The sequence below is a fragment of the Neoarius graeffei genome, chromosome 13 (genome assembly GCF_027579695.1).
Source record: "Neoarius graeffei isolate fNeoGra1 chromosome 13, fNeoGra1.pri, whole genome shotgun sequence".
Classification (NCBI taxonomy): domain Eukaryota; kingdom Metazoa; phylum Chordata; class Actinopteri; order Siluriformes; family Ariidae; genus Neoarius; species Neoarius graeffei.
The window spans coordinates 450,544-478,197 of record NC_083581.1 but is presented as its reverse complement, the minus strand read 5'-3'; the positions used below and the strand labels follow the sequence as shown (position 1 = coordinate 478,197).

The 27,654-nt window shown below is 42.9% G+C and overlaps 1 protein-coding gene across 3 annotated transcripts in view; it reads right to left on the bottom strand.

Moving 5' to 3' along the window:
• The window catches only part of twist3, a 48,406-nt gene extending 21,185 nt beyond the window's left edge, over positions 1-27,221 (bottom strand). Inside the window, exons 1-4 of one of the 3 annotated variants that reach the window (XM_060937067.1) lie at positions 27,140-27,221; positions 25,920-27,044; positions 23,845-24,171; positions 23,611-23,750 (exon numbers count right to left, since the gene is read on the bottom strand). In XM_060937067.1, coding sequence (XP_060793050.1) covers positions 26,387-26,977 — 591 coding nt within the window. In that variant the 5' untranslated portion in view covers positions 26,978-27,044; positions 27,140-27,221 and the 3' untranslated portion in view covers positions 23,611-23,750; positions 23,845-24,171; positions 25,920-26,386. Of the gene's footprint in view, positions 1-23,610; positions 24,172-25,919; positions 27,045-27,139 lie in introns of those variants that run through there. The other 2 variants (XM_060937066.1, XM_060937068.1) reach the window with 2 other exon arrangements.
• Positions 27,222-27,654: the final 433 nt, after the last annotated feature.

Sequence of the window (27,654 nt, the reverse complement as noted above, 5' to 3'; positions counted from 1 at the left end):
TCTCAGATCACACACTCTGTCCTAATACACACGCTATATTGTCTCAGATCACACACTCTGTCCTAATACACACGCTATATTGTCTCATATCACACACTCTGACCTAATACACACGCTGTAGTGTCTCAGATCACACACTCTGTCCTAACACACACGCTATAGTGTCTCATATCACACACTCTGTCCTAATACACACGCTATAGTGTCTCATATCACACACTCTGACCTAATACACACGCTATAGTGTCTCAGATCACACACTCTGTCCTAATACACACGCTATAGTGTCTCATATCACAGACTCTGACCTAATACACACACTGTAGTGTCTCAGATCACACACTCTGTCCTAATACACACGCTATATTGTCTCAGATCACACACTCTGTCCTAATACACACGCTATAGTGTCTCAGATCACACACTCTGTCCTAATACACACGCTATATTGTCTCAGATCACACACTCTGTCCTAATACACACGCTATATTGTCTCAGATCACACACTCTGTCCTAATACACACGCTATATTGTCTCAGATCACACACTCTGTCCTAATACACACGCTATAGTGTCTCAGATCACACACTCTGTCCTAATACACACGCTATAGTGTCTCAGATCACACACTCTGTCCTAATACACACGCTATAGTGTCTCAGATCACACACTCTGTCCTAATACACACGCTATAGTGTCTCAGATCACACACTCTGTCCTAATACACACGCTATATTGTCTCAGATCACACACTCTGACCTAATACACACGCTATAGTGTCTCAGATCACACACTCTGTCCTAATACACACGCTATATTGTCTCAGATCACACACTCTGTCCTAATACACACGCTATATTGTCTCAGATCACACACTCTGTCCTAATACACACGCTATATTGTCTCAGATCACACACTCTGACCTAATACACACGCTATAGTGTCTCAGATCACACACTCTGTCCTAATACACACGCTATATTGTCTCAGATCACACACTCTGTCCAAATACACACGCTATAGTGTCTCAGATCACACACTCTGTCCTAATACACACGCTATATTGTCTCAGATCACACACTCTGTCCTAATACACACGCTATATTGTCTCAGATCACACACTCTGTCCTAATACACACGCTATAGTGTCTCATATCACACACTCTGACCTAATACACACGCTATAGTGTCTCATATCACACACTCTGTCCTAATACACACGCTATAGTGTCTCAGATCACACACTCTGACCTAATACACACGCTATAGTGTCTCAGATCACACACTCTGTCCTAATACACACGCTATAGTGTCTCAGATCACACACTCTGACCTAATACACACGCTATAGTGTCTCATATCACACACTCTGACCTAATACACACGCTATAGTGTCTCAGATCACACACTCTGTCCTAATACACACGCTATAGTGTCTCATATCACACACTCTGTCCTAATACACACGCTATAGTGTCTCAGATCACACACTCTGACCTAATACACACGCTATAGTGTCTCAGATCACACACTCTGTCCTAATACACACGCTATAGTGTCTCAGATCACAAACTCTGTCCTAATACACACGCTATAGTGTCTCAGATCACACACTCTGACCTAATACACACGCTATAGTGTCTCAGATCACACACTCTGTCCTAATACACACGCTATAGTGTCTCAGATCACACACTCTGTCCTAATACACACGCTATAGTGTCTCAGATCACACACTCTGTCCTAATACACACGCTATAGTGTCTCAGATCACACACTCTGTCCTAATACACACGCTATAGTGTCTCAGATCACACACTCTGACCTAATACACACGCTATAGTGTCTCAGATCACACACTCTGTCCTAATACACACGCTATAGTGTCTCAGATCACACACTCTGACCTAATACACACGCTATACTGTCTCAGATCACACACTCTGACCTAATACACACGCTATAGTGTCTCAGATCACACACTCTGACCTAATACACACGCTATAGTGTCTCAGATCACACACTCTGTCCTAATACACACGCTATAGTGTCTCAGATCACACACTCTGTCCTAATACACACGCTATAGTGTCTCAGATCACACACTCTGTCCTAATACACACACTGTAGTGTCTCAGATCACACACTCTGTCCTAATACACACGCTATAGTGTCTCAGATCACACACTCTGTCCTAATACACACACTGTAGTGTCTCAGATCACACACTCTGACCTAATACACACACTGTAGTGTCTCAGATCACACACTCTGTCCTAATACACACGCTATAGTGTCTCAGATCACACACTCTGTCCTAATACACACACTGTAGTGTCTCAGATCACACACTCTGTCCTAATACACACGCTATAGTGTCTCAGATCACACACTCTGTCCTAATACACACACTGTAGTGTCTCAGATCACACACTCTGTCCTAATACACACGCTATAGTGTCTCAGATCACACACTCTGACCTAATACACACGCTATAGTGTCTCAGATCACACACTCTGACCTAATACACACGCTATATTGTCTCAGATCACACACTCTGTCCTAATACACACGCTATAGTGTCTCAGATCACACACTCTGACCTAATACACACGCTATAGTGTCTCAGATCACACACTCTGACCTAATACACACGCTATAGTGTCTCAGATCACACACTCTGACCTAATACACACGCTATAGTGTCTCATATCATACACTCTGACCTAATACACACACTGTAGTGTCTCAGATCACACACTCTGTCCTAATACACACGCTATAGTGTCTCATATCACACACTCTGACCTAATACACACGCTATAGTGTCTCATATCACACACTCTGTCCTAATACACACGCTATAGTGTCTCAGATCACACACTCTGACCTAATACACACGCTATAGTGTCTCAGATCACACACTCTGTCCTAATACACACGCTATAGTGTCTCAGATCACACACTCTGTCCTAATACACACACTGTAGTGTCTCAGATCACACACTCTGACCTAATACACACCCTGTAGTGTCTCAGATCACACACTCTGACCCAATACACACACTGTAGTGTCTCAGATCACACACTCTGTCCTAATACACACGCTATAGTGTCTCAGATCACACACTCTGTCCTAATACACACACTGTAGTGTCTCAGATCACACACTCTGTCCTAATACACACACTGTAGTGTCTCAGATCACACACTCTGTCCTAATACACACACTGTAGTGTCTCAGATCACACACTCTGACCTAATACACACACTGTAGTGTCTCAGATCACACACTCTGTCCTAATACACACGCTATAGTGTCTCAGATCACACACTCTGTCCTAATACACACACTGTAGTGTCTCAGATCACACACTCTGACCTAATACACACACTGTAGTGTCTCAGATCACACACTCTGTCCTAATACACACGCTATAGTGTCTCAGATCACACACTCTGTCCTAATACACACGCTATAGTGTCTCAGATCACACACTCTGTCCTAATACACACACTGTAGTGTCTCAGATCACACACTCTGTCCTAATACACACGCTATAGTGTCTCAGATCACACACTCTGACCTAATACACACGCTATAGTGTCTCAGATCACACACTCTGTCCTAATACACACGCTATAGTGTCTCAGATCACACACTCTGACCTAATACACACGCTATAGTGTCTCAGATCACACACTCTGACCTAATACACACACTGAAGTGTCTCAGATCACACACTCTGTCCTAATACACACGCTATAGTGTCTCAGATCACACACTCTGTCCTAATACACACACTGTAGTGTCTCAGATCACACACTCTGTCCTAATACACACGCTATAGTGTCTCAGATCACACACTCTGACCTAATACACACGCTATATTGTCTCAGATCACACACTCTGTCCTAATACACACGCTATAGTGTCTCAGATCACACACTCTGACCTAATACACACGCTATAGTGTCTCAGATCACACACTCTGACCTAATACACACGCTATATTGTCTCAGATCACACACTCTGTCCTAATACACACGCTATAGTGTCTCAGATCACACACTCTGTCCTAATACACACACTGTAGTGTCTCAGATCACACACTCTGTCCTAATACACACGCTATAGTGTCTCAGATCACACACTCTGACCTAATACACACGCTATATTGTCTCAGATCACACACTCTGTCCTAATACACACGCTATAGTGTCTCAGATCACACACTCTGACCTAATACACACGCTATAGTGTCTCAGATCACACACTCTGACCTAATACACACACTGAAGTGTCTCAGATCACACACTCTGACCTAATACACACACTGTAGTGTCTCAGATCACACACTCTGTCCTAATACACACGCTATAGTGTCTCATATCATACACTCTGACCTAATACACACACTGTAGTGTCTCAGATCACACACTCTGTCCTAATACACACGCTATAGTGTCTCATATCACACACTCTGACCTAATACACACGCTATAGTGTCTCATATCACACACTCTGACCTAATACACACACTGTAGTGTCTCAGATCACACACTCTGACCTAATACACACCCTGTAGTGTCTCAGATCACACACTCTGTCCTAATACACACGCTATAGTGTCTCAGATCACACACTCTGTCCTAATACACACGCTATAGTGTCTCAGATCACACACTCTGACCTAATACACACGCTATAGTGTCTCATATCACACACTCTGACCTAATACACACGCTATAGTGTCTCATATCACACACTCTGACCTAATACACACGCTATAGTGTCTCATATCACACACTCTGACCTAATACACACGCTATAGTGTCTCATATCACACACTCTGTCCTAATACACACGCTATAGTGTCTCATATCACACACTCTGACCTAATACACACGCTATAGTGTCTCATATCACACACTCTGACCTAATACACACGCTATAGTGTCTCAGATCACACACTCTGTCCTAATACACACGCTATAGTGTCTCAGATCACACACTCTGACCTAATACACACGCTATAGTGTCTCATATCACACACTCTGACCTAATACACACGCTATAGTGTCTCAGATCACACACTCTGTCCTAATACACACGCTATAGTGTCTCATATCACACACTCTGTCCTAATACACACGCTATAGTGTCTCAGATCACACACTCTGACCTAATACACACGCTATAGTGTCTCAGATCACACACTCTGTCCTAATACACACGCTATAGTGTCTCAGATCACAAACTCTGTCCTAATACACACGCTATAGTGTCTCAGATCACACACTCTGACCTAATACACACGCTATAGTGTCTCAGATCACACACTCTGTCCTAATACACACGCTATAGTGTCTCAGATCACACACTCTGTCCTAATACACACGCTATAGTGTCTCAGATCACACACTCTGTCCTAATACACACGCTATAGTGTCTCAGATCACACACTCTGTCCTAATACACACGCTATAGTGTCTCAGATCACACACTCTGTCCTAATACACACGCTATAGTGTCTCAGATCACACACTCTGTCCTAATACACACGCTATAGTGTCTCAGATCACACACTCTGACCTAATACACACGCTATAGTGTCTCAGATCACACACTCTGTCCTAATACACACGCTATAGTGTCTCAGATCACACACTCTGTCCTAATACACACGCTATAGTGTCTCAGATCACACACTCTGACCTAATACACACGCTATAGTGTCTCAGATCACACACTCTGTCCTAATACACACGCTATAGTGTCTCAGATCACACACTCTGTCCCAATACACACGCTATAGTGTCTCAGATCACACACTCTGACCTAATACACACACTGTAGTGTCTCAGAACACACACTCTGACCTAATACACACACTGTAGTGTCTCAGATCACACACTCTGACCCAATACACACGCTATAGTGTCTCAGATCACACACTCTGACCTAATACACACGCTATAGTGTCTCAGATCACACACTCTGACCTAATACACACGCTGTAGTGTCTCAGATCACACACTCTGACCTAATACACACGCTATAGTGTCTCAGATCACACACTCTGACCTAATACACACGCTATAGTGTCTCAGATCACACACTCTGACCTAATACACACGCTATAGTGTCTCAGATCACACACTCTGACCTAATACACACACTATAGTGTCTCAGATCACACACTCTGACCTAATACACACGCTGTAGTGTCTCAGATCACACACTCTGACCTAATACACACACTATAGTGTCTCAGATCACACACTCTGACCTAATACACACGCTATAGTGTCTCAGATCACACACTCTGACCTAATACACACGCTATAGTGTCTCAGATCACACACTCTGACCTAATACACACGCTATAGTGTCTCAGATCACACACTCTGACCTAATACACACGCTATAGTGTCTCAGATCACACACTCTGTCCTAATACACACACTGTAGTGTCTCAGATCACACACTCTGACCTAATACACACACTGTAGTGTCTCAGATCACACACTCTGACCTAATACACACGCTATAGTGTCTCAGATCACACACTCTGACCTAATACACACGCTATAGTGTCTCAGATCACACACTCTGACCTAATACACACGCTGTAGTGTCTCAGATCACACACTCTGTCCTAATACACACGCTGTAGTGTCTCAGATCACACACTCTGTCCTAATACACACACTGTAGTGTCTCAGATCACACACTCTGACCTAATACACATGCTATAGTGTCTCATATCACACACTCTGACCTAATACACACGCTGTAGTGTCTCAGATCACACACTCTGTCCTAATACACACGCTATAGTGTCTCAGATCACACACTCTGTCCTAATACACACACTGTAGTGTCTCAGATCACACACTCTGTCCTAATACACACGCTGTAGTGTCTCAGATCACACACTCTGTCCTAATACACACACTGTAGTGTCTCAGATCACACACTCTGTCCTAATACACACGCTATAGTGTCTCAGATCACACACTCTGTCCTAATACACACGCTATACTGTCTCAGATCACACACTCTGACCTAATACACACGCTATAGTGTCTCAGATTACACACTCTGTCCTAATACACACACTGTAGTGTCTCAGATTACACACTCTGTCCTAATACACACACTGTAGTGTCTCAGATCACACACTCTGACCTAATACACACACTGTAGTGTCTCAGATCACACACTCTGTCCTAATACACACGCTGTAGTGTCTCAGATCACACACTCTGTCCTAATACACACGCTGTAGTGTCTCAGATCACACACTCTGACCTAATACACACGCTATAGTGTCTCAGATCACACACTCTGTCCTAATACACACGCTATACTGTCTCAGATCACACACTCTGACCTAATACACACGCTATAGTGTCTCAGATTACACACTCTGTCCTAATACACACACTGTAGTGTCTCAGATTACACACTCTGTCCTAATACACACACTGTAGTGTCTCAGATCACACACTCTGACCTAATACACACACTGTAGTGTCTCAGATCACACACTCTGTCCTAATACACACGCTGTAGTGTCTCAGATCACACACTCTGTCCTAATACACACACTGTAGTGTCTCAGATCACACACTCTGACCTAATACACACGCTATAGTGTCTCAGATCACACACTCTGTCCTAATACACACGCTATACTGTCTCAGATCACACACTCTGACCTAATACACACGCTATAGTGTCTCAGATTACACACTCTGTCCTAATACACACACTGTAGTGTCTCAGATTACACACTCTGTCCTAATACACACACTGTAGTGTCTCAGATCACACACTCTGACCTAATACACACACTGTAGTGTCTCAGATCACACACTCTGACCTAATACACATGCTATAGTGTCTCAGATCACACACTCTGTCCTAATACACACACTGTAGTGTCTCAGATCACACACTCTGTCCTAATACACACGCTATAGTGTCTCAGATCACAAACTCTGTCCTAATACACACGCTATAGTGTCTCAGATCACACACTCTGACCTAATACACATGCTATAGTGTCTCAGATCACACACTCTGACCTAATACACACACTGTAGTGTCTCAGATCACACACTCTGTCCTAATACACACGCTATAGTGTCTCAGATTACACACTCTGACCTAATACACACACTGTAGTGTCTCAGATCACACACTCTGTCCTAACACACACGCTAAAGTGTCTCAGATCACACACTCTGACCTAATACACACGCTGTAGTGTCTCAGATCACACACTCTGTCCTAATACACACGCTATAGTGTCTCAGATCACACACTCTGTCCTAATACACACGCTATATTGTCTCAGATCACACACTCTGTCCCAATACACACGCTATAGTGTCTCAGATCACACACTCTGACCTAATACACACGCTATAGTGTCTCAGATCACACACTCTGACCTAATACACACGCTATAGTGTCTCATATCACACACTCTGACCTAATACACACGCTATAGTGTCTCATATCACACACTCTGACCTAATACACAGGCTGTAGTGTCTCAGATCACACACTCTGACCTAATACACACGCTATAGTGTCTCATATCACACACTCTGACCTAATACACAGGCTGTAGTGTCTCAGATCACACACTCTGACCTAATACACACGCTATAGTGTCTCATATCACACACTCTGACCTAATACACACGCTATAGTGTCTCATATCACACACTCTGTCCTAATACACACGCTATAGTGTCTCAGATCACACACTCTGTCCTAATACACACACTGTAGTGTCTCAGATCACACACTCTGACCTAATACACACGCTGTAGTGTCTCAGATCACACACTCTGTCCTAATACACACGCTGTAGTGTCTCAGATCACACACTCTGTCCTAATACACACGCTATAGTGTCTCAGATCACACACTCTGTCCTAATACACACGCTATAGTGTCTCATATCACACACTCTGTCCTAATACACACGCTATAGTGTCTCAGATCACACACTCTGTCCTAATACACACACTGTAGTGTCTCAGATCACACACTCTGACCTAATACACACGCTGTAGTGTCTCAGATCACACACTCTGTCCTAATACACACGCTGTAGTGTCTCAGATCACACACTCTGTCCTAATACACACGCTATAGTGTCTCAGATCAAACACTCTGACCTAATACACACGCTATAGTGTCTCAGATCACACACTCTGTCCTAATACACACGCTATAGTGTCTCAGATCACACACTCTGTCCTAATACACACACTGTAGTGTCTCAGATTACACACTCTGTCCTAATACACACGCTATAGTGTCTCAGATCACACACTCTGACCTAATACACACGCTGTAGTGTCTCAGAACACACACTCTGACCTAATACACACGCTATAGTGTCTCAGATCACACACTCTGTCCTAATACACACGCTATAGTGTCTCAGATCACACACTCTGACCTAATACACACACTGTAGTGTCTCAGATCACACACTCTGACCTAATACACACGCTATAGTGTCTCAGATCACACACTCTGTCCTAATACACACGCTATAGTGTCTCAGATCACACACTCTGACCTAATACACACACTGTAGTGTCTCAGATTACACACTCTGACCTAATACACACGCTATAGTGTCTCAGATCACACACTCTGACCTAATACACAGGCTGTAGTGTCTCAGATCACATACTCTGTCCTAATACACACGCTATAGTGTCTCAGATCACACACTCTGTCCTAATACACACGCTATAGTGTCTCAGATCACACACTCTGACCTAATACACACGCTATAGTGTCTCAGATCACACACTCTGTCCTAATACACACGCTATAGTGTCTCAGATCACACACTCTGACCTAATACACACACTGTAGTGTCTCAGATCACACACTCTGACCTAATACACACGCTATAGTGTCTCAGATCACACACTCTGTCCTAATACACACGCTATAGTGTCTCAGATCACACACTCTGACCTAATACACACACTGTAGTGTCTCAGATTACACACTCTGACCTAATACACACGCTATAGTGTCTCAGATCACACACTCTGACCTAATACACAGGCTGTAGTGTCTCAGATCACATACTCTGTCCTAATACACACGCTATAGTGTCTCAGATCGCACACTCTGTCCTAATACACACACTGTAGTGTCTCAGAACACACACTCTGACCTAATACACACGCTATAGTGTCTCAGATCACACACTCTGACCTAATACACACGCTGTAGTGTCTCAGAACACACACTCTGACCTAATACACACGCTATAGTGTCTCAGATCACACACTCTGACCTAATACACACGCTATAGTGTCTCAGATCACACACTCTGTCCTAATACACACGCTATAGTGTCTCAGATCACACACTCTGACCTAATACACACGATGTAGTGTCTCAGATCACACACTCTGACCTAATACACACGCTATAGTGTCTCAGATCACACACTCTGTCCTAATACACACGCTATAGTGTCTCAGATCACACACTCTGACCTAATACACACGATGTAGTGTCTCAGATCACACACTCTGACCTAATACACACACTGTAGTGTCTCAGATCACACACTCTGTCCTAATACACACACTGTAGTGTCTCAGATCACACACTCTGACCTAATACACACGCTATATTGTCTCAGATCACACACTCTGACCTAATACACACGCTATAGTGTCTCAGATCACACACTCTGTCCTAATACACACACTGTAGTGTCTCAGATCACACACTCTGACCTAATACACACACTGTAGTGTCTCAGAACACACACTCTGACCTAATACACACACTGTAGTGTCTCAGATCACACACTCTGACCTAATACACACACTGTAGTGTCTCAGATCACACACTCTGACCTAATACACACACTGTAGTGTCTCAGATCACACACTCTGACCTAATACACACGCTATAGTGTCTCAGATCACACACTCTGTCCTAATACACACGCTGTAGTGTCTCAGATCACACACTCTGACCTAATACACACACTGTAGTGTCTCAGAACACACACTCTGTCCTAATACACACGCTATAGTGTCTCAGATCACACACTCTGTCCTAATACACACGATGTAGTGTCTCAGATCACACACTCTGTCCTAAAACACACGCTGTAGTGTCTCAGAACACACACTCTGACCTAATACACACGCTATAGTGTCTCAGATCACACACTCTGTCCTAATACACACACTGTAGTGTCTCAGATCACACACTCTGACCTAATACACACACTGTAGTGTCTCAGATCACACACTCTGACCTAATACACACACTGTAGTGTCTCAGATTACACACTCTGACCTAATACACACACTGTAGTGTCTCAGATCACACACTCTGACCTAATACACACGCTATAGTGTCTCAGATCACACACTCTGTCCTAATACACACGCTATAGTGTCTCAGATCACACACTCTGTCCTAATACACACACTGTAGTGTCTCAGATCACACACTCTGACCTAATACACACACTGTAGTGTCTCAGATCACACACTCTGACCTAATACACACACTGTAGTGTCTCAGATCACACACTCTGACCTAATACACACGCTATAGTGTCTCAGATCACACACTCTGACCTAATACACACACTGTAGTGTCTCAGATCACACACTCTGACCTAATACACACACTATAGTGTCTCAGATCACACACTCTGTCCTAATACACACGCTGTAGTGTCTCAGATCACACACTCTGTCCTAATACACACACTGTAGTGTCTCAGATCACACACTCTGACCTAATACACACGCTGTAGTGTCTCAGATCACACACTCTGTCCTAATACACACACTGTAGTGTCTCAGATCACACACTCTGACCTAATACACACGCTGTAGTGTCTCAGATCACATACTCTGTCCTAATACACACGCTATAGTGTCTCAGATCACACACTCTGTCCTAATACACACACTGTAGTGTCTCAGATCACACACTCTGTCCTAATACACACGCTGTAGTGTCTCAGGTCACACACTCTGACCTAATACACACGCTATAGTGTCTCAGATCACACACTCTGACCTAATACACACGCTATAGTGTCTCAGATCACACACTCTGTCCTAATACACACGCTATACTGTCTCAGATCACACACTCTGACCTAATACACACGCTATAGTGTCTCAGATTACACACTCTGTCCTAATACACACACTGTAGTGTCTCAGATTACACACTCTGTCCTAATACACACACTGTAGTGTCTCAGATCACACACTCTGACCTAATACACACACTGTAGTGTCTCAGATCACACACTCTGTCCTAATACACACGCTGTAGTGTCTCAGATCACACACTCTGTCCTAATACACACACTGTAGTGTCTCAGATCACACACTCTGACCTAATACACACGCTATAGTGTCTCAGATCACACACTCTGTCCTAATACACACGCTATACTGTCTCAGATCACACACTCTGACCTAATACACACGCTATAGTGTCTCAGATTACACACTCTGTCCTAATACACACACTGTAGTGTCTCAGATTACACACTCTGTCCTAATACACACACTGTAGTGTCTCAGATCACACACTCTGACCTAATACACACACTGTAGTGTCTCAGATCACACACTCTGACCTAATACACATGCTATAGTGTCTCAGATCACACACTCTGTCCTAATACACACACTGTAGTGTCTCAGATCACACACTCTGTCCTAATACACACGCTATAGTGTCTCAGATCACAAACTCTGTCCTAATACACACGCTATAGTGTCTCAGATCACACACTCTGACCTAATACACATGCTATAGTGTCTCAGATCACACACTCTGACCTAATACACACACTGTAGTGTCTCAGATCACACACTCTGTCCTAATACACACGCTATAGTGTCTCAGATTACACACTCTGACCTAATACACACACTGTAGTGTCTCAGATCACACACTCTGTCCTAACACACACGCTAAAGTGTCTCAGATCACACACTCTGACCTAATACACACGCTGTAGTGTCTCAGATCACACACTCTGTCCTAATACACACGCTATAGTGTCTCAGATCACACACTCTGTCCTAATACACACGCTATATTGTCTCAGATCACACACTCTGTCCCAATACACACGCTATAGTGTCTCAGATCACACACTCTGACCTAATACACACGCTATAGTGTCTCAGATCACACACTCTGACCTAATACACACGCTATAGTGTCTCATATCACACACTCTGACCTAATACACACGCTATAGTGTCTCATATCACACACTCTGACCTAATACACAGGCTGTAGTGTCTCAGATCACACACTCTGACCTAATACACACGCTATAGTGTCTCATATCACACACTCTGACCTAATACACAGGCTGTAGTGTCTCAGATCACACACTCTGACCTAATACACACGCTATAGTGTCTCATATCACACACTCTGACCTAATACACACGCTATAGTGTCTCATATCACACACTCTGTCCTAATACACACGCTATAGTGTCTCAGATCACACACTCTGTCCTAATACACACACTGTAGTGTCTCAGATCACACACTCTGACCTAATACACACGCTGTAGTGTCTCAGATCACACACTCTGTCCTAATACACACGCTGTAGTGTCTCAGATCACACACTCTGTCCTAATACACACGCTATAGTGTCTCAGATCACACACTCTGTCCTAATACACACGCTATAGTGTCTCATATCACACACTCTGTCCTAATACACACGCTATAGTGTCTCAGATCACACACTCTGTCCTAATACACACACTGTAGTGTCTCAGATCACACACTCTGACCTAATACACACGCTGTAGTGTCTCAGATCACACACTCTGTCCTAATACACACGCTGTAGTGTCTCAGATCACACACTCTGTCCTAATACACACGCTATAGTGTCTCAGATCAAACACTCTGACCTAATACACACGCTATAGTGTCTCAGATCACACACTCTGTCCTAATACACACGCTATAGTGTCTCAGATCACACACTCTGTCCTAATACACACACTGTAGTGTCTCAGATTACACACTCTGTCCTAATACACACGCTATAGTGTCTCAGATCACACACTCTGTCCCAATACACACGCTATAGTGTCTCAGATCACACACTCTGACCTAATACACACGCTGTAGTGTCTCAGAACACACACTCTGACCTAATACACACGCTATAGTGTCTCAGATCACACACTCTGTCCTAATACACACGCTATAGTGTCTCAGATCACACACTCTGACCTAATACACACACTGTAGTGTCTCAGATCACACACTCTGACCTAATACACACGCTATAGTGTCTCAGATCACACACTCTGTCCTAATACACACGCTATAGTGTCTCAGATCACACACTCTGACCTAATACACACACTGTAGTGTCTCAGATTACACACTCTGACCTAATACACACGCTATAGTGTCTCAGATCACACACTCTGACCTAATACACAGGCTGTAGTGTCTCAGATCACATACTCTGTCCTAATACACACGCTATAGTGTCTCAGATCACACACTCTGTCCTAATACACACGCTATAGTGTCTCAGATCACACACTCTGACCTAATACACACGCTATAGTGTCTCAGATCACACACTCTGTCCTAATACACACGCTATAGTGTCTCAGATCACACACTCTGACCTAATACACACACTGTAGTGTCTCAGATCACACACTCTGACCTAATACACACGCTATAGTGTCTCAGATCACACACTCTGTCCTAATACACACGCTATAGTGTCTCAGATCACACACTCTGACCTAATACACACACTGTAGTGTCTCAGATTACACACTCTGACCTAATACACACGCTATAGTGTCTCAGATCACACACTCTGACCTAATACACAGGCTGTAGTGTCTCAGATCACACACTCTGACCTAATACACACGCTATAGTGTCTCAGATCACACACTCTGACCTAATACACACGCTATAGTGTCTCAGATCACACACTCTGACCTAATACACAGGCTGTAGTGTCTCAGATCACACACTCTGACCTAATACACACGCTATAGTGTCTCAGATCACACACTCTGACCTAATACACAGGCTGTAGTGTCTCAGATCACACACTCTGTCCTAATACACACGCTATAGTGTCTCAGATCGCACACTCTGTCCTAATACACACACTGTAGTGTCTCAGAACACACACTCTGACCTAATACACACGCTATAGTGTCTCAGATCACACACTCTGACCTAATACACACGCTGTAGTGTCTCAGAACACACACTCTGACCTAATACACACGCTATAGTGTCTCAGATCACACACTCTGACCTAATACACACGCTATAGTGTCTCAGATCACACACTCTGTCCTAATACACACGCTATAGTGTCTCAGATCACACACTCTGACCTAATACACACGATGTAGTGTCTCAGATCACACACTCTGACCTAATACACACGCTATAGTGTCTCAGATCACACACTCTGTCCTAATACACACGCTATAGTGTCTCAGATCACACACTCTGACCTAATACACACGATGTAGTGTCTCAGATCACACACTCTGACCTAATACACACACTGTAGTGTCTCAGATCACACACTCTGTCCTAATACACACACTGTAGTGTCTCAGATCACACACTCTGACCTAATACACACGCTATATTGTCTCAGATCACACACTCTGACCTAATACACACGCTATAGTGTCTCAGATCACACACTCTGTCCTAATACACACACTGTAGTGTCTCAGATCACACACTCTGACCTAATACACACACTGTAGTGTCTCAGAACACACACTCTGACCTAATACACACACTGTAGTGTCTCAGATCACACACTCTGACCTAATACACACACTGTAGTGTCTCAGATCACACACTCTGACCTAATACACACACTGTAGTGTCTCAGATCACACACTCTGACCTAATACACACGCTATAGTGTCTCAGATCACACACTCTGTCCTAATACACACGCTGTAGTGTCTCAGATCACACACTCTGACCTAATACACACACTGTAGTGTCTCAGAACACACACTCTGTCCTAATACACACGCTATAGTGTCTCAGATCACACACTCTGTCCTAATACACACGATGTAGTGTCTCAGATCACACACTCTGTCCTAAAACACACGCTGTAGTGTCTCAGAACACACACTCTGACCTAATACACACGCTATAGTGTCTCAGATCACACACTCTGTCCTAATACACACACTGTAGTGTCTCAGATCACACACTCTGACCTAATACACACACTGTAGTGTCTCAGATCACACACTCTGACCTAATACACACACTGTAGTGTCTCAGATTACACACTCTGACCTAATACACACACTGTAGTGTCTCAGATCACACACTCTGACCTAATACACACGCTATAGTGTCTCAGATCACACACTCTGTCCTAATACACACGCTATAGTGTCTCAGATCACACACTCTGTCCTAATACACACACTGTAGTGTCTCAGATCACACACTCTGACCTAATACACACACTGTAGTGTCTCAGATCACACACTCTGACCTAATACACACACTGTAGTGTCTCAGATCACACACTCTGACCTAATACACACACTGTAGTGTCTCAGATCACACACTCTGACCTAATACACACGCTATAGTGTCTCAGATCACACACTCTGACCTAATACACACACTGTAGTGTCTCAGATCACACACTCTGACCTAATACACACACTATAGTGTCTCAGATCACACACTCTGTCCTAATACACACGCTGTAGTGTCTCAGATCACACACTCTGTCCTAATACACACACTGTAGTGTCTCAGATCACACACTCTGACCTAATACACACGCTGTAGTGTCTCAGATCACACACTCTGTCCTAATACACACACTGTAGTGTCTCAGATCACACACTCTGACCTAATACACACGCTGTAGTGTCTCAGATCACATACTCTGTCCTAATACACACGCTATAGTGTCTCAGATCACACACTCTGTCCTAATACACACACTGTAGTGTCTCAGATCACACACTCTGTCCTAATACACACGCTGTAGTGTCTCAGGTCACACACTCTGACCTAATACACACGCTATAGTGTCTCAGATCACACACTCTGACCTAATACACACGCTATAGTGTCTCAGATCACACACTCTGTCCTAATACACACGCTATACTGTCTCAGATCACACACTCTGACCTAATACACACGCTATAGTGTCTCAGATTACACACTCTGTCCTAATACACACACTGTAGTGTCTCAGATTACACACTCTGTCCTAATACACACACTGTAGTGTCTCAGATCACACACTCTGACCTAATACACACACTGTAGTGTCTCAGATCACACACTCTGTCCTAATACACACGCTGTAGTGTCTCAGATCACACACTCTGTCCTAATACACACACTGTAGTGTCTCAGATCACACACTCTGACCTAATACACACACTGTAGTGTCTCAGATTACACACTCTGACCTAATACACACGCTATAGTGTCTCAGATCACACACTCTGACCTAATACACACGCTATAGTGTCTCAGATCACACACTCTGTCCTAATACACACGCTATACTGTCTCAGATCACACACTCTGACCTAATACACACGCTATAGTGTCTCAGATTACACACTCTGACCTAATACACACACTGTAGTGTCTCAGATTACACACTCTGTCCTAATACACACACTGTAGTGTCTCAGATCACACACTCTGACCTAATACACACACTGTAGTGTCTCAGATCACACACTCTGACCTAATACACATGCTATAGTGTCTCAGATCACACACTCTGTCCTAATACACACACTGTAGTGTCTCAGATCACACACACTGACCTAATACACACGCTGTAGTGTCTCAGATCACACACTCTGTCCTAATACACACACTGTAGTGTCTCAGATCACACACTCTGTCCTAATACACACGCTATAGTGTCTCAGATCACACACTCTGTCCTAATACACACGCTATAGTGTCTCAGATCACACACTCTGTCCTAATACACACACTGTAGTGTCTCAGATCACACACTCTGACCTAATACACACACTGTAGTGTCTCAGATCACACACTCTGTCCTAATACACACGCTATAGTGTCTCAGATTACACACTCTGACCTAATACACACACTGTAGTGTCTCAGATCACACACTCTGACCTAATACACACGCTAAAGTGTCTCAGATCACACACACTGACCTAATACACACACTGTAGTGTCTCAGATCACACACTCTGTCCTAACACACACGCTAAAGTGTCTCAGATCACACACTCTGACCTAATACACACGCTATAGTGTCTCAGATCACACACTCTGTCCTAATACACACGCTATAGTGTCTCAGATCACACATTCTGACCTAATACACACGCTGTAGTGTCTCAGATCACACACTCTGTCCTAACACACACGCTAAAGTGTCTCAGATCACACACTCTGACCTAATACACACGCTGTAGTGTCTCAGATCACACACTCTGTCCTAATACACACGCTATAGTGTCTCAGATCACACACTCTGTCCTAATACACACGCTATAGTGTCTCAGATCACACACTCTGTCTTAATACACACGCTAAAGTGTCTCAGATCACACACTCTGTCCTAATACACACGCTATAGTGTCTCAGATCACACACTCTGTCCTAATACACACGCTATAGTGTCTCAGATCACACACTCTGTCCTAATACACACGCTATAGTGTCTCAGATCACACACTCTGTCCTAATACACACGCTATAGTGTCTCAGATCACACACTCTGTCCTAATACACACGCTATAGTGTCTCAGATCACACACTCTGACCTAATACACACACTGTAGTGTCTCAGATCACACACTCTGACCTAATACACACGCTATAGTGTCTCAGATCACACACTCTGACCTAATACACACACTATAGTGTCTCAGATCACACACTCTGACCTAATACACACACTGTAGTGTCTCAGATCACACACTCTGACCTAATACACACACTGTAGTGTCTCAGATCACACACTCTGACCTAATACACACGCTATAGTGTCTCAGATCACACACACTGACCTAATACACACACTGTAGTGTCTCAGATCACACACTCTGACCTAATACACACACTGTAGTGTCTCAGATCACACACTCTGTCCTAATACACACGCTATAGTGTCTCAGATCACACACTCTGACCTAATACACACGCTATAGTGTCTCAGATCACACACTCTGACCTAATACACACACTGTAATGTCTCAGATCACACACTCTGTCCTAATACACACGCTATAGTGTCTCAGATCACACACTCTGTCCTAATACACACGCTATAGTGTCTCAGATCACACACACTGTCCTAATACACACACTGTAGTGTCTCAGATCACACACTCTGACCTAATACACACGCTATAGTGTCTCAGATCACACACTCTGACCTAATACACACGCTATAGTGTCTCAGATCACACACTCTGACCTAATACACACGCTATAGTGTCTCAGATCACACACTCTGTCCTAATACACACACTGTAGTGTCTCAGATCACACACACTGTCCTAATACACACACTGTAGTGTCTCAGATCACACACTCTGTCCTAATACACACGCTATAGTGTCTTAGATCACACACTCTGTCCTAATACACACGCTATAGTGTCTCAGATCACACACTCTGTCCTAATACACACGCTATAGTGTCTTAGATCACACACTCTGTCCTAATACACATGCTATAGTGTCTCAGATCACACACTCTGTCCTAATACACACACTGTAGTGTCTCAGATCACACACTCTGTCCTAATACACACACTGTAGTGTCTCAGATCACACACTCTGACCTAATACACACGCTATAGTGTCTCAGATCACACACTCTGACCTAATACACACGCTATAGTGTCTCAGATCACACACTCTGACCTAATACACACGCTATAGTGTCTCAGATCACACACTCTGTCCTAATACACACGCTATAGTGTCTCAGATCACACACTCTGTCCTAATACACACGCTATAGTGTCTCAGATCACACACTCTGACCTAATACACACGCTATAGTGTCTCAGATCACACACTCTGTCCTAATACACACGCTATAGTGTCTTAGATCACACACTCTGTCCTAATACACACGCTATAGTGTCTCAGATCACACACTCTGTCCTAATACACACACTGTAGTGTCTCAGATCACACACTCTGTCCTAATACACACACTGTAGTGTCTCAGATCACACACTCTGACCTAATACACACGCTATAGTGTCTCAGATCACACACTCTGTCCTAATACACACACTGTAGTGTCTCAGATCACACACTCTGACCTAATACACACACTGTAGTGTCTCAGATCACACACTCTGACCTAATACACACGCTATAGTGTCTCAGATCACACACACTGTCCTAATACACACACTGTAGTGTCTCAGATCACACACTCTGACCTAATACACACGCTATAGTGTCTCAGATCACACACTCTGACCTAATACACACGCTATAGTGTCTCAGATCACACACTCTGTCCTAATACACACACTGTAGTGTCTCAGATCACACACTCTGACCTAATACACACGCTATAGTGTCTCAGATCACACACTCTGTCCTAATACACACGCTATAGTGTCTCAGATCACACACTCTGTCCTCATACACACACTGTAGTGTCTCAGATCACACACTCTGTCCTAATACACACGCTATAGTGTCTCAGATCACACACTCTGTCCTAATACACACGCTATAGTGTCTCAGATCACACACTCTGTCCTCATACACACACTGTAGTGTCTCAGATCACACACTCTGTCCTAATACACACGCTATAGTGTCTCAGATCACACACTCTGACCTAATACACACGCTATAGTGTCTCAGATCACACACTCTGTCCTAATACACACGCTATAGTGTCTCAGATCACACACTCTGTCCTAATACACACGCTATAGTGTCTCAGATCACACACTCTGTCCTAATACACACGCTATAGTGTCTCAGATCACACACTCTGTCCTAATACACACGCTATAGTGTCTCAGATCACACACTCTGTCCTAATACACACGCTATAGTGTCTCAGATCACACACTCTGTCCTAATACACATGCTATAGTGTCTTAGATCACACACTTTGACCCTGTATTCCATTTTCCTTTGCCCAATTTCTACATAGATACTGCTATTTTGCCATTAATATCTCTCCCTATTCCAGCTTTAGTTGTTTACCCTGCACCAAATTATGTTGGCATGAAGCCTTGCCACTTTGTGTTTTTACTCAGCTTGCTTTTGTTCCTCATCCAGTGACATGACTTTTAACACAACTGAGTGTTGGTGTCTCGTGTCACGGGTAACACACTCCACATCAGAGATCTGAATACCCCCAGCATGCCAACATTACTTTCAAAACAATTGCGGTGGGTCAGCTGAGTGTTCAGCTGCTTCTGCTAACCCTCTACATTTACACCACTTGTCAAACACAAGCAAAGTTGCTGAACCACGTGTTTGCGTGATTAGAAATATGTTAGAGGAGAAATAGAAAAGAATTTACTGACTGATGTAATTCTGATTGAAGACTGATTAAATGGTGGTGTCATCCCAGCGTTGGAGTGAATCAGAATATTTGGATTAATTATATAAATTATACATATTATGATTAACAACTGGGTTTCAGAGACCTATATTTCCCCTGCTGTACCACACACACACACACACACACACACACACACACACACACACACACACACACACAGACACACACAAAGAGAGAGAGAGACAGACGTGAAACTTAAAAGTATTGGAGACTTTTAAAATGAGACATAAAGCAATAGATTGCTTTTTCTTCTCTCTCTCTCTCTCTCTCTCTCTCTCACACACACACACACACACACACACACACACACACACACACACACACACACACACACACACACACACACCTCTTTACGCCCCACAACTGTTTCCAATCATTAGGTTCCTGCATGTCTGCGCCCGCAGGCTTTGATTATACCACTGTGTGTGTGTGTGTGTGTGTGTGCGTGCGTGCGTGCGTGCATGTGTGTGTGTCTGCTTCAGTGTTAAATGAGCTGTTTTATTTTCTTGTGATAATTAGGTTTATTTTAACTACAACCTCAAATCAGAAAAAGTTGTGACTGTATTTTGAAACTGAAATTAAACTTGAAAACAATTTGTAAATAATCTTTCTTCTGTATTGCACTCAAATTAAGACAACAGCACGTTATTTGATGTTTTACCTCATGAATTTTATTATTGTTTTTTTTTTCAAAATAAACACTTCTTAAAGTTTGGATTCTTGCAACACATTTCAAAAAAAGTAGTTACAGTAAGTCATTCCCCACTTTATAATGTTCCCGTTCCTTCTCCCGACACTTAAAAGCTGTTTATGGACTGAAGACTCCAAGTGATGAAGTGTTTCAGGTGTTATTTTTGTCCCGTTCTTCCTGTAAACAGGTCTTAAGGTGTGTAACAGTTCAGGGTCGTCGCTGTCATATTGTTCATTTCTAAATTCTCCACACATTCTCTGCTGGGGACAGAGGGGACACGCCCTCTTCTTCCACAGCCACGCCTTTGTAATGTGAGCAGAATGTGGTTTTGCATCGTCTTGTTAAAATCTCCCTGGAAAAGACGTCGTCTTGAAGGCAGCAGATGTTGCTCCAAAATCTCAGTGGACTTTTCTGCATTAATGCTCCATCACAGAAGTGTAAGTTACCTTTGCCAAGGGCACTGACCCAACACCATACCATGACACACCCTGGCTTTTGGACTTGTTGCTGGTAACATTCAGGATGGTCCATCCCAGATGCCTCTGAGCCCAGAGAAGTCGACGGCGCTTCTGGACACATTTAACATAAGGCTTCCATTTTGCACAGTAAAGTTGTAACTGGTGTTTGTGGATGTAACTCCGTATTGTAGCTTGATAAAGGTTTTCCAGAGTGATCCCGAGCCCATGTGGTTCTATCAGCTGTAGATGAATGACGGTTCTTGATGCCATCTGAGGGATCGGCGATCACGGGGGTTCAGATTAGGCTTGAGCCCTTTACACACCGAAATTCCTCCAGATTCCTTGAATGGTTTAATGATATTATGCACTGTAGAGGGTGAAATATCCAAATCCCTTCCCATCTTTCTTTGAGGAACATTGTTTTTAAACATTTCAATAATTTTCTCATGCATTTGTTGACAAACTGGAGATCCTCAGCTCGTCTTTACTCCTCAAACACTCGGCCTTTCCTGGATACTGATTTTGTACCAAATCATGATTACAGTCACCTTTTGACATCAGAGCGGCACGGTGGTGTAGTGGTTAGCGCTGTTGCCTCACAGCAAGAAGGTCCGGGTTCGAGCCCCGTGGCCGGCGAGGGCCTTTCTGTGTGGAGTTTGCATGTTCTCCCCGTGTCCGCGTGGGTTTCCTCCGGGTGCTCCGGTTTCCCCCACAGTCCAAAGACATGCAGGTTAGGTTAACTGGTGACTCTAAATTGAGCGTAGGTGTGAATGTGAGTGTGAATGGTTGTCTGTGTCTATGTGTCAGCCCTGTGATGACCTGGCGACTTGTCCAGGGTGAACCCGCCTCTCACCCATGGTCAGCTGGGATAGGATCCAGCCCGTGACCCTGCACAGGATAAACCATTATGGATAATGGATGGATGTGAACGTCACATGTTTCAAATCACATCATTATTTAATTGTTGTACCTCATTCCTCACCTTAAATTTCCCCGTCCCAACTTTTTTTGGAATGTGTTGCAGGTCTGAAGCTCAGGAATGGATGTATATTAACAAATGAAATGAAGTTTACCAACAAAACATGAAATATATTGGGTTCATTCTGTCTGCAGTGAAGCACAAATCAAAATACATGGGGAGCCTAATGGTTAGAGAAGCAGCTTTGATACCAAAAGGTCACTGGTTTGATTCCCTGGACCAGCAGGAATGGCTGAAGTACCCTTGAGCAAGACACTGAACCCCCAACAGCTCCTCCGGCTGCTCTGGGTATGTTGTACATCAATCTGGATAAGAGCGTCTGATAAACTCCTGTAATGTAAATTTAGAAATCACTATTTTCTTTTTTTTATCTGCATTTTCCATATCATCCAAAACTTTTTCTGATTTGGAGTTACAGAAAAATGTATTCAGTTATATTTTATATTTGTATTGTCTCTTTAACCAACAAATGAAATTATTTATTAAACATTTAAAACAATAATTATATTTTATTTATATTTATTATAATCATTTAAACAAAAAGCTATTTCACTCATCATGAAAATAATCAATAAATTATATGTTAAGTCCTTTTTCCTCTTTTTGTGCAAATAAAAATAGATTGAAATGCACACAAATATGTCCACATCGTAAAATTAATGAATGTACAATTTCATTATTAACTCAACAACAACAACAACAATAATAATAATAATAATAATAATAATAATAATAATGTTTATGAATTTTACTCAGTAAATCCACAGAAGGTTTATTTATCTCTCTGTATGAAGTAATTAAATTATAATTTTTACTCCACAGTCAATAATCTCAGTGCAGCGCTGTAAAAGTTCACCACAGACATTAAACAAAAAGTATGATAAATCAGTAAAGTTAGTTTTTGCACAAATAACTTTATTCTCTTTGTGTTATTGTCTAGTAAATGTCTGTTAATGTCAGAAATTCAAAATGTTTAATTAAATAAAAAATAAACAGTAAAACTGCACTGAGGCTAAAAATTATAATGAAATATTATTATTTGTTATTTCTGCAGGTTAATTCACAGGTGCTACACAACTCTCGTCCATGTTTATTTATCATTCTGTTGCATTAATTATTCATATATGTATTATTTTTCTGTATATTTAGAAAAATTTACATTTTTGTAGAAAGTCTGAAATGTGAAGTTTGTTGTGAGATGATAATTAATTTGAACAGGATTCATCATGAAATTCAGAAACTGATCCAGTTGCTGTGATTAATGTCCTCTGTAAACTTGAATTCTCACAACTTTTATGTCTGTCAATAAATAAATAACTAAATCGTCCAAGTTTTTTATGCAATGCTGATAAAATATTTAATTGTTTTAAGGTCATAATAATAATAATTTTTTTTCTAATATTTCATAAGTGATCTAATTATAATGTAAATGGAGTGTTTATAACACTCCATTATCCATCTATCCATCTCATTATCTGTAGCCGCTTTATCCTGTTCTACAGGGTCGCAGGCGAGCTGGATCCTATCCCAGCTGACTACGGGCGAAAGGCGGGGTTCACCCTGGACAAGTCGCCAGGTCATCACAGGGCTGACACATAGACACAGACAACCATTCACACTCACATTCACACCTACGCTCAATTTAGAGTCACCAGTTAACCTAACCTGCATGTCTTTGGACTGTGGGGGAAACCGGAGCACCCGGAGGAAACCCACGCGGACACGGGGAGAACATGCAAACTCCACACAGAAAGGCCCTCGCCGGCCACGGGGCTCGAACCCGGACCTTCTTGCTGTGAGGCGACAGTGCTAACCACTACACCACTTTGCTGCCTGTTATTATTATTATTATTATTATTAAATAATATTAATACTGTGTTCATATCTCTACATTTCTCTGTTATTCTAATAAATGGATGAATAATCACTGTATATTTCTGCAGTGTGATGTTTATAAAATTATCTACAATATCTTAAATAACATATAAATACATCCAAACCTACTGCTCTCTTTCACACACACACACACACACACACACACACACACACACACACACACACACACACACCTGACTCACCTGTAGTGCTGTGTGAGTTTTGTTGTTGTGTCTTCACAGTGGTTGTTGTCCCTGTGATGTAATCTACAGAATACCCACAATGCACCTTGTTTCAGAGAGAGAATCAGATTCAGGGTCAAAGGTCAGGAGTGCTGATGTTTCTAAGAAGGACAGCCTTCAGATTAGCGGTGGCATCGCTAATGAGCTCATAATAAACACATTCACAATAACCTCATTTGTGATTGGTCGGAGAGCAGAACCAGGAAGTGGGCCAGAGAGTCAGAAGAACACTGAATTATGAAAATTAGATGAAGAAAGACTTTTGGACACCTGACTTGTGTCAATAGTGTGAAGGGGCATGGTCAGGATGAGGGGTGTGGTCATGGTAAAAGGGTGAGCTTAACATGTGTAGCATTAATTAAAACTATGAAACCCAGCTGAGTGTCTCTGGTTGCACAGAGTTAATATGATCAGAGGAGGTGTTGGAGTTAGTGAGTGGCTGACATGGACCAGGCTCCCTCCATCCTCCACACGGAGAAGGCATAGCTCAGTCTCTCATGTGCCAGATAGTTACAGCTCGCCATCTTGGTGTCCATCTGTCCGTCGTCGCTCTGCAGCACCTGGTAGAGGAAGTCGATGTAGCGTGAGGCGAGTTTGAGAATCTGAATTTTGCTCAGTTTGTCGGACGGCAGTGTGGGAATGATTTTCCTGAGCGAGGCGAAGGCGTCATTCAGAGACTGTGTGCGCTGACGTTCCCTCACATTAGCGATGACTCTCTGAGAATGAAGATCCTCAAACTGCTGAGCAGGAAGTGGAGACACCGAGCTCACCAACGGCACCAGTGAGGTTGAGGATGAGGATGAAGAAGGAGATGGCAAATTCTTTTTGGGACGTTTAGGGATGGATGGTGCGATGGTTTTATCTTCAGCAAGCAGATCAGTGCTGAGCTCCTTCTTAGGGCTCGTCAGCCGTTTTCGGGTCACAACAACAGGACATTTATTATTGCGGTGCTCCTCGTCCTCTTCCCGGGGAATCACTCCACCTTTGGGGAAATCTCCACAACTGTCCTCCTCTCTCATGGCAGATGGTCTTCTGTCTCTGATCTCTGTTTTCCTCTGGTCCTGATCCACCACTCACCGTTTCTCTCTACAACATAAACATAAAGAAAATGTTTAATTTAAACATTTCTAAGTTTCTTTGTGAATTTTCAAAAAATTCAGTAAATAATAAAAATACAGTACCTGTGTATTTACTGCCTAAAGATCAAAATCCTGTTGTTGATCCTTCAGTCAGCTTCAGTTTTAACCACCTTCTGGTTTCCAGCACATTTATAAAGACCAGCTTGGCCCTCACAGGCTCCGCCCACCACTATCACTGATTGGACACGTTCAAGGACACACCCAGCTCAAAGTAAACAAGATAAGTCTCTGGACTCATTTCTGATTGGAGGATGGAAATGTGGAGGTGTGATAAAGGACGAGGCCGGAGTGTGTGCTGCGTTGCTGTAGGTTGTCCTGAAGTGGTGTGTGTTTTATTAAATCCAGATCTCACACTCCAAAATCACACGTCTACACACACGACTTGGAAAAACACCACATATACACTTCTCTGGAGCTTTCAGAGAGATTCACTTTAAAAGCCTTCCTGTTTTCAATAGATTATTATAATTTTTGAATTCTGAATTTGTTAAATTCAAACTAAAGCTCAGACCTGAGAGAAGAAGACAGAGGAAAAGAAACAACAAAATGAAACCTCC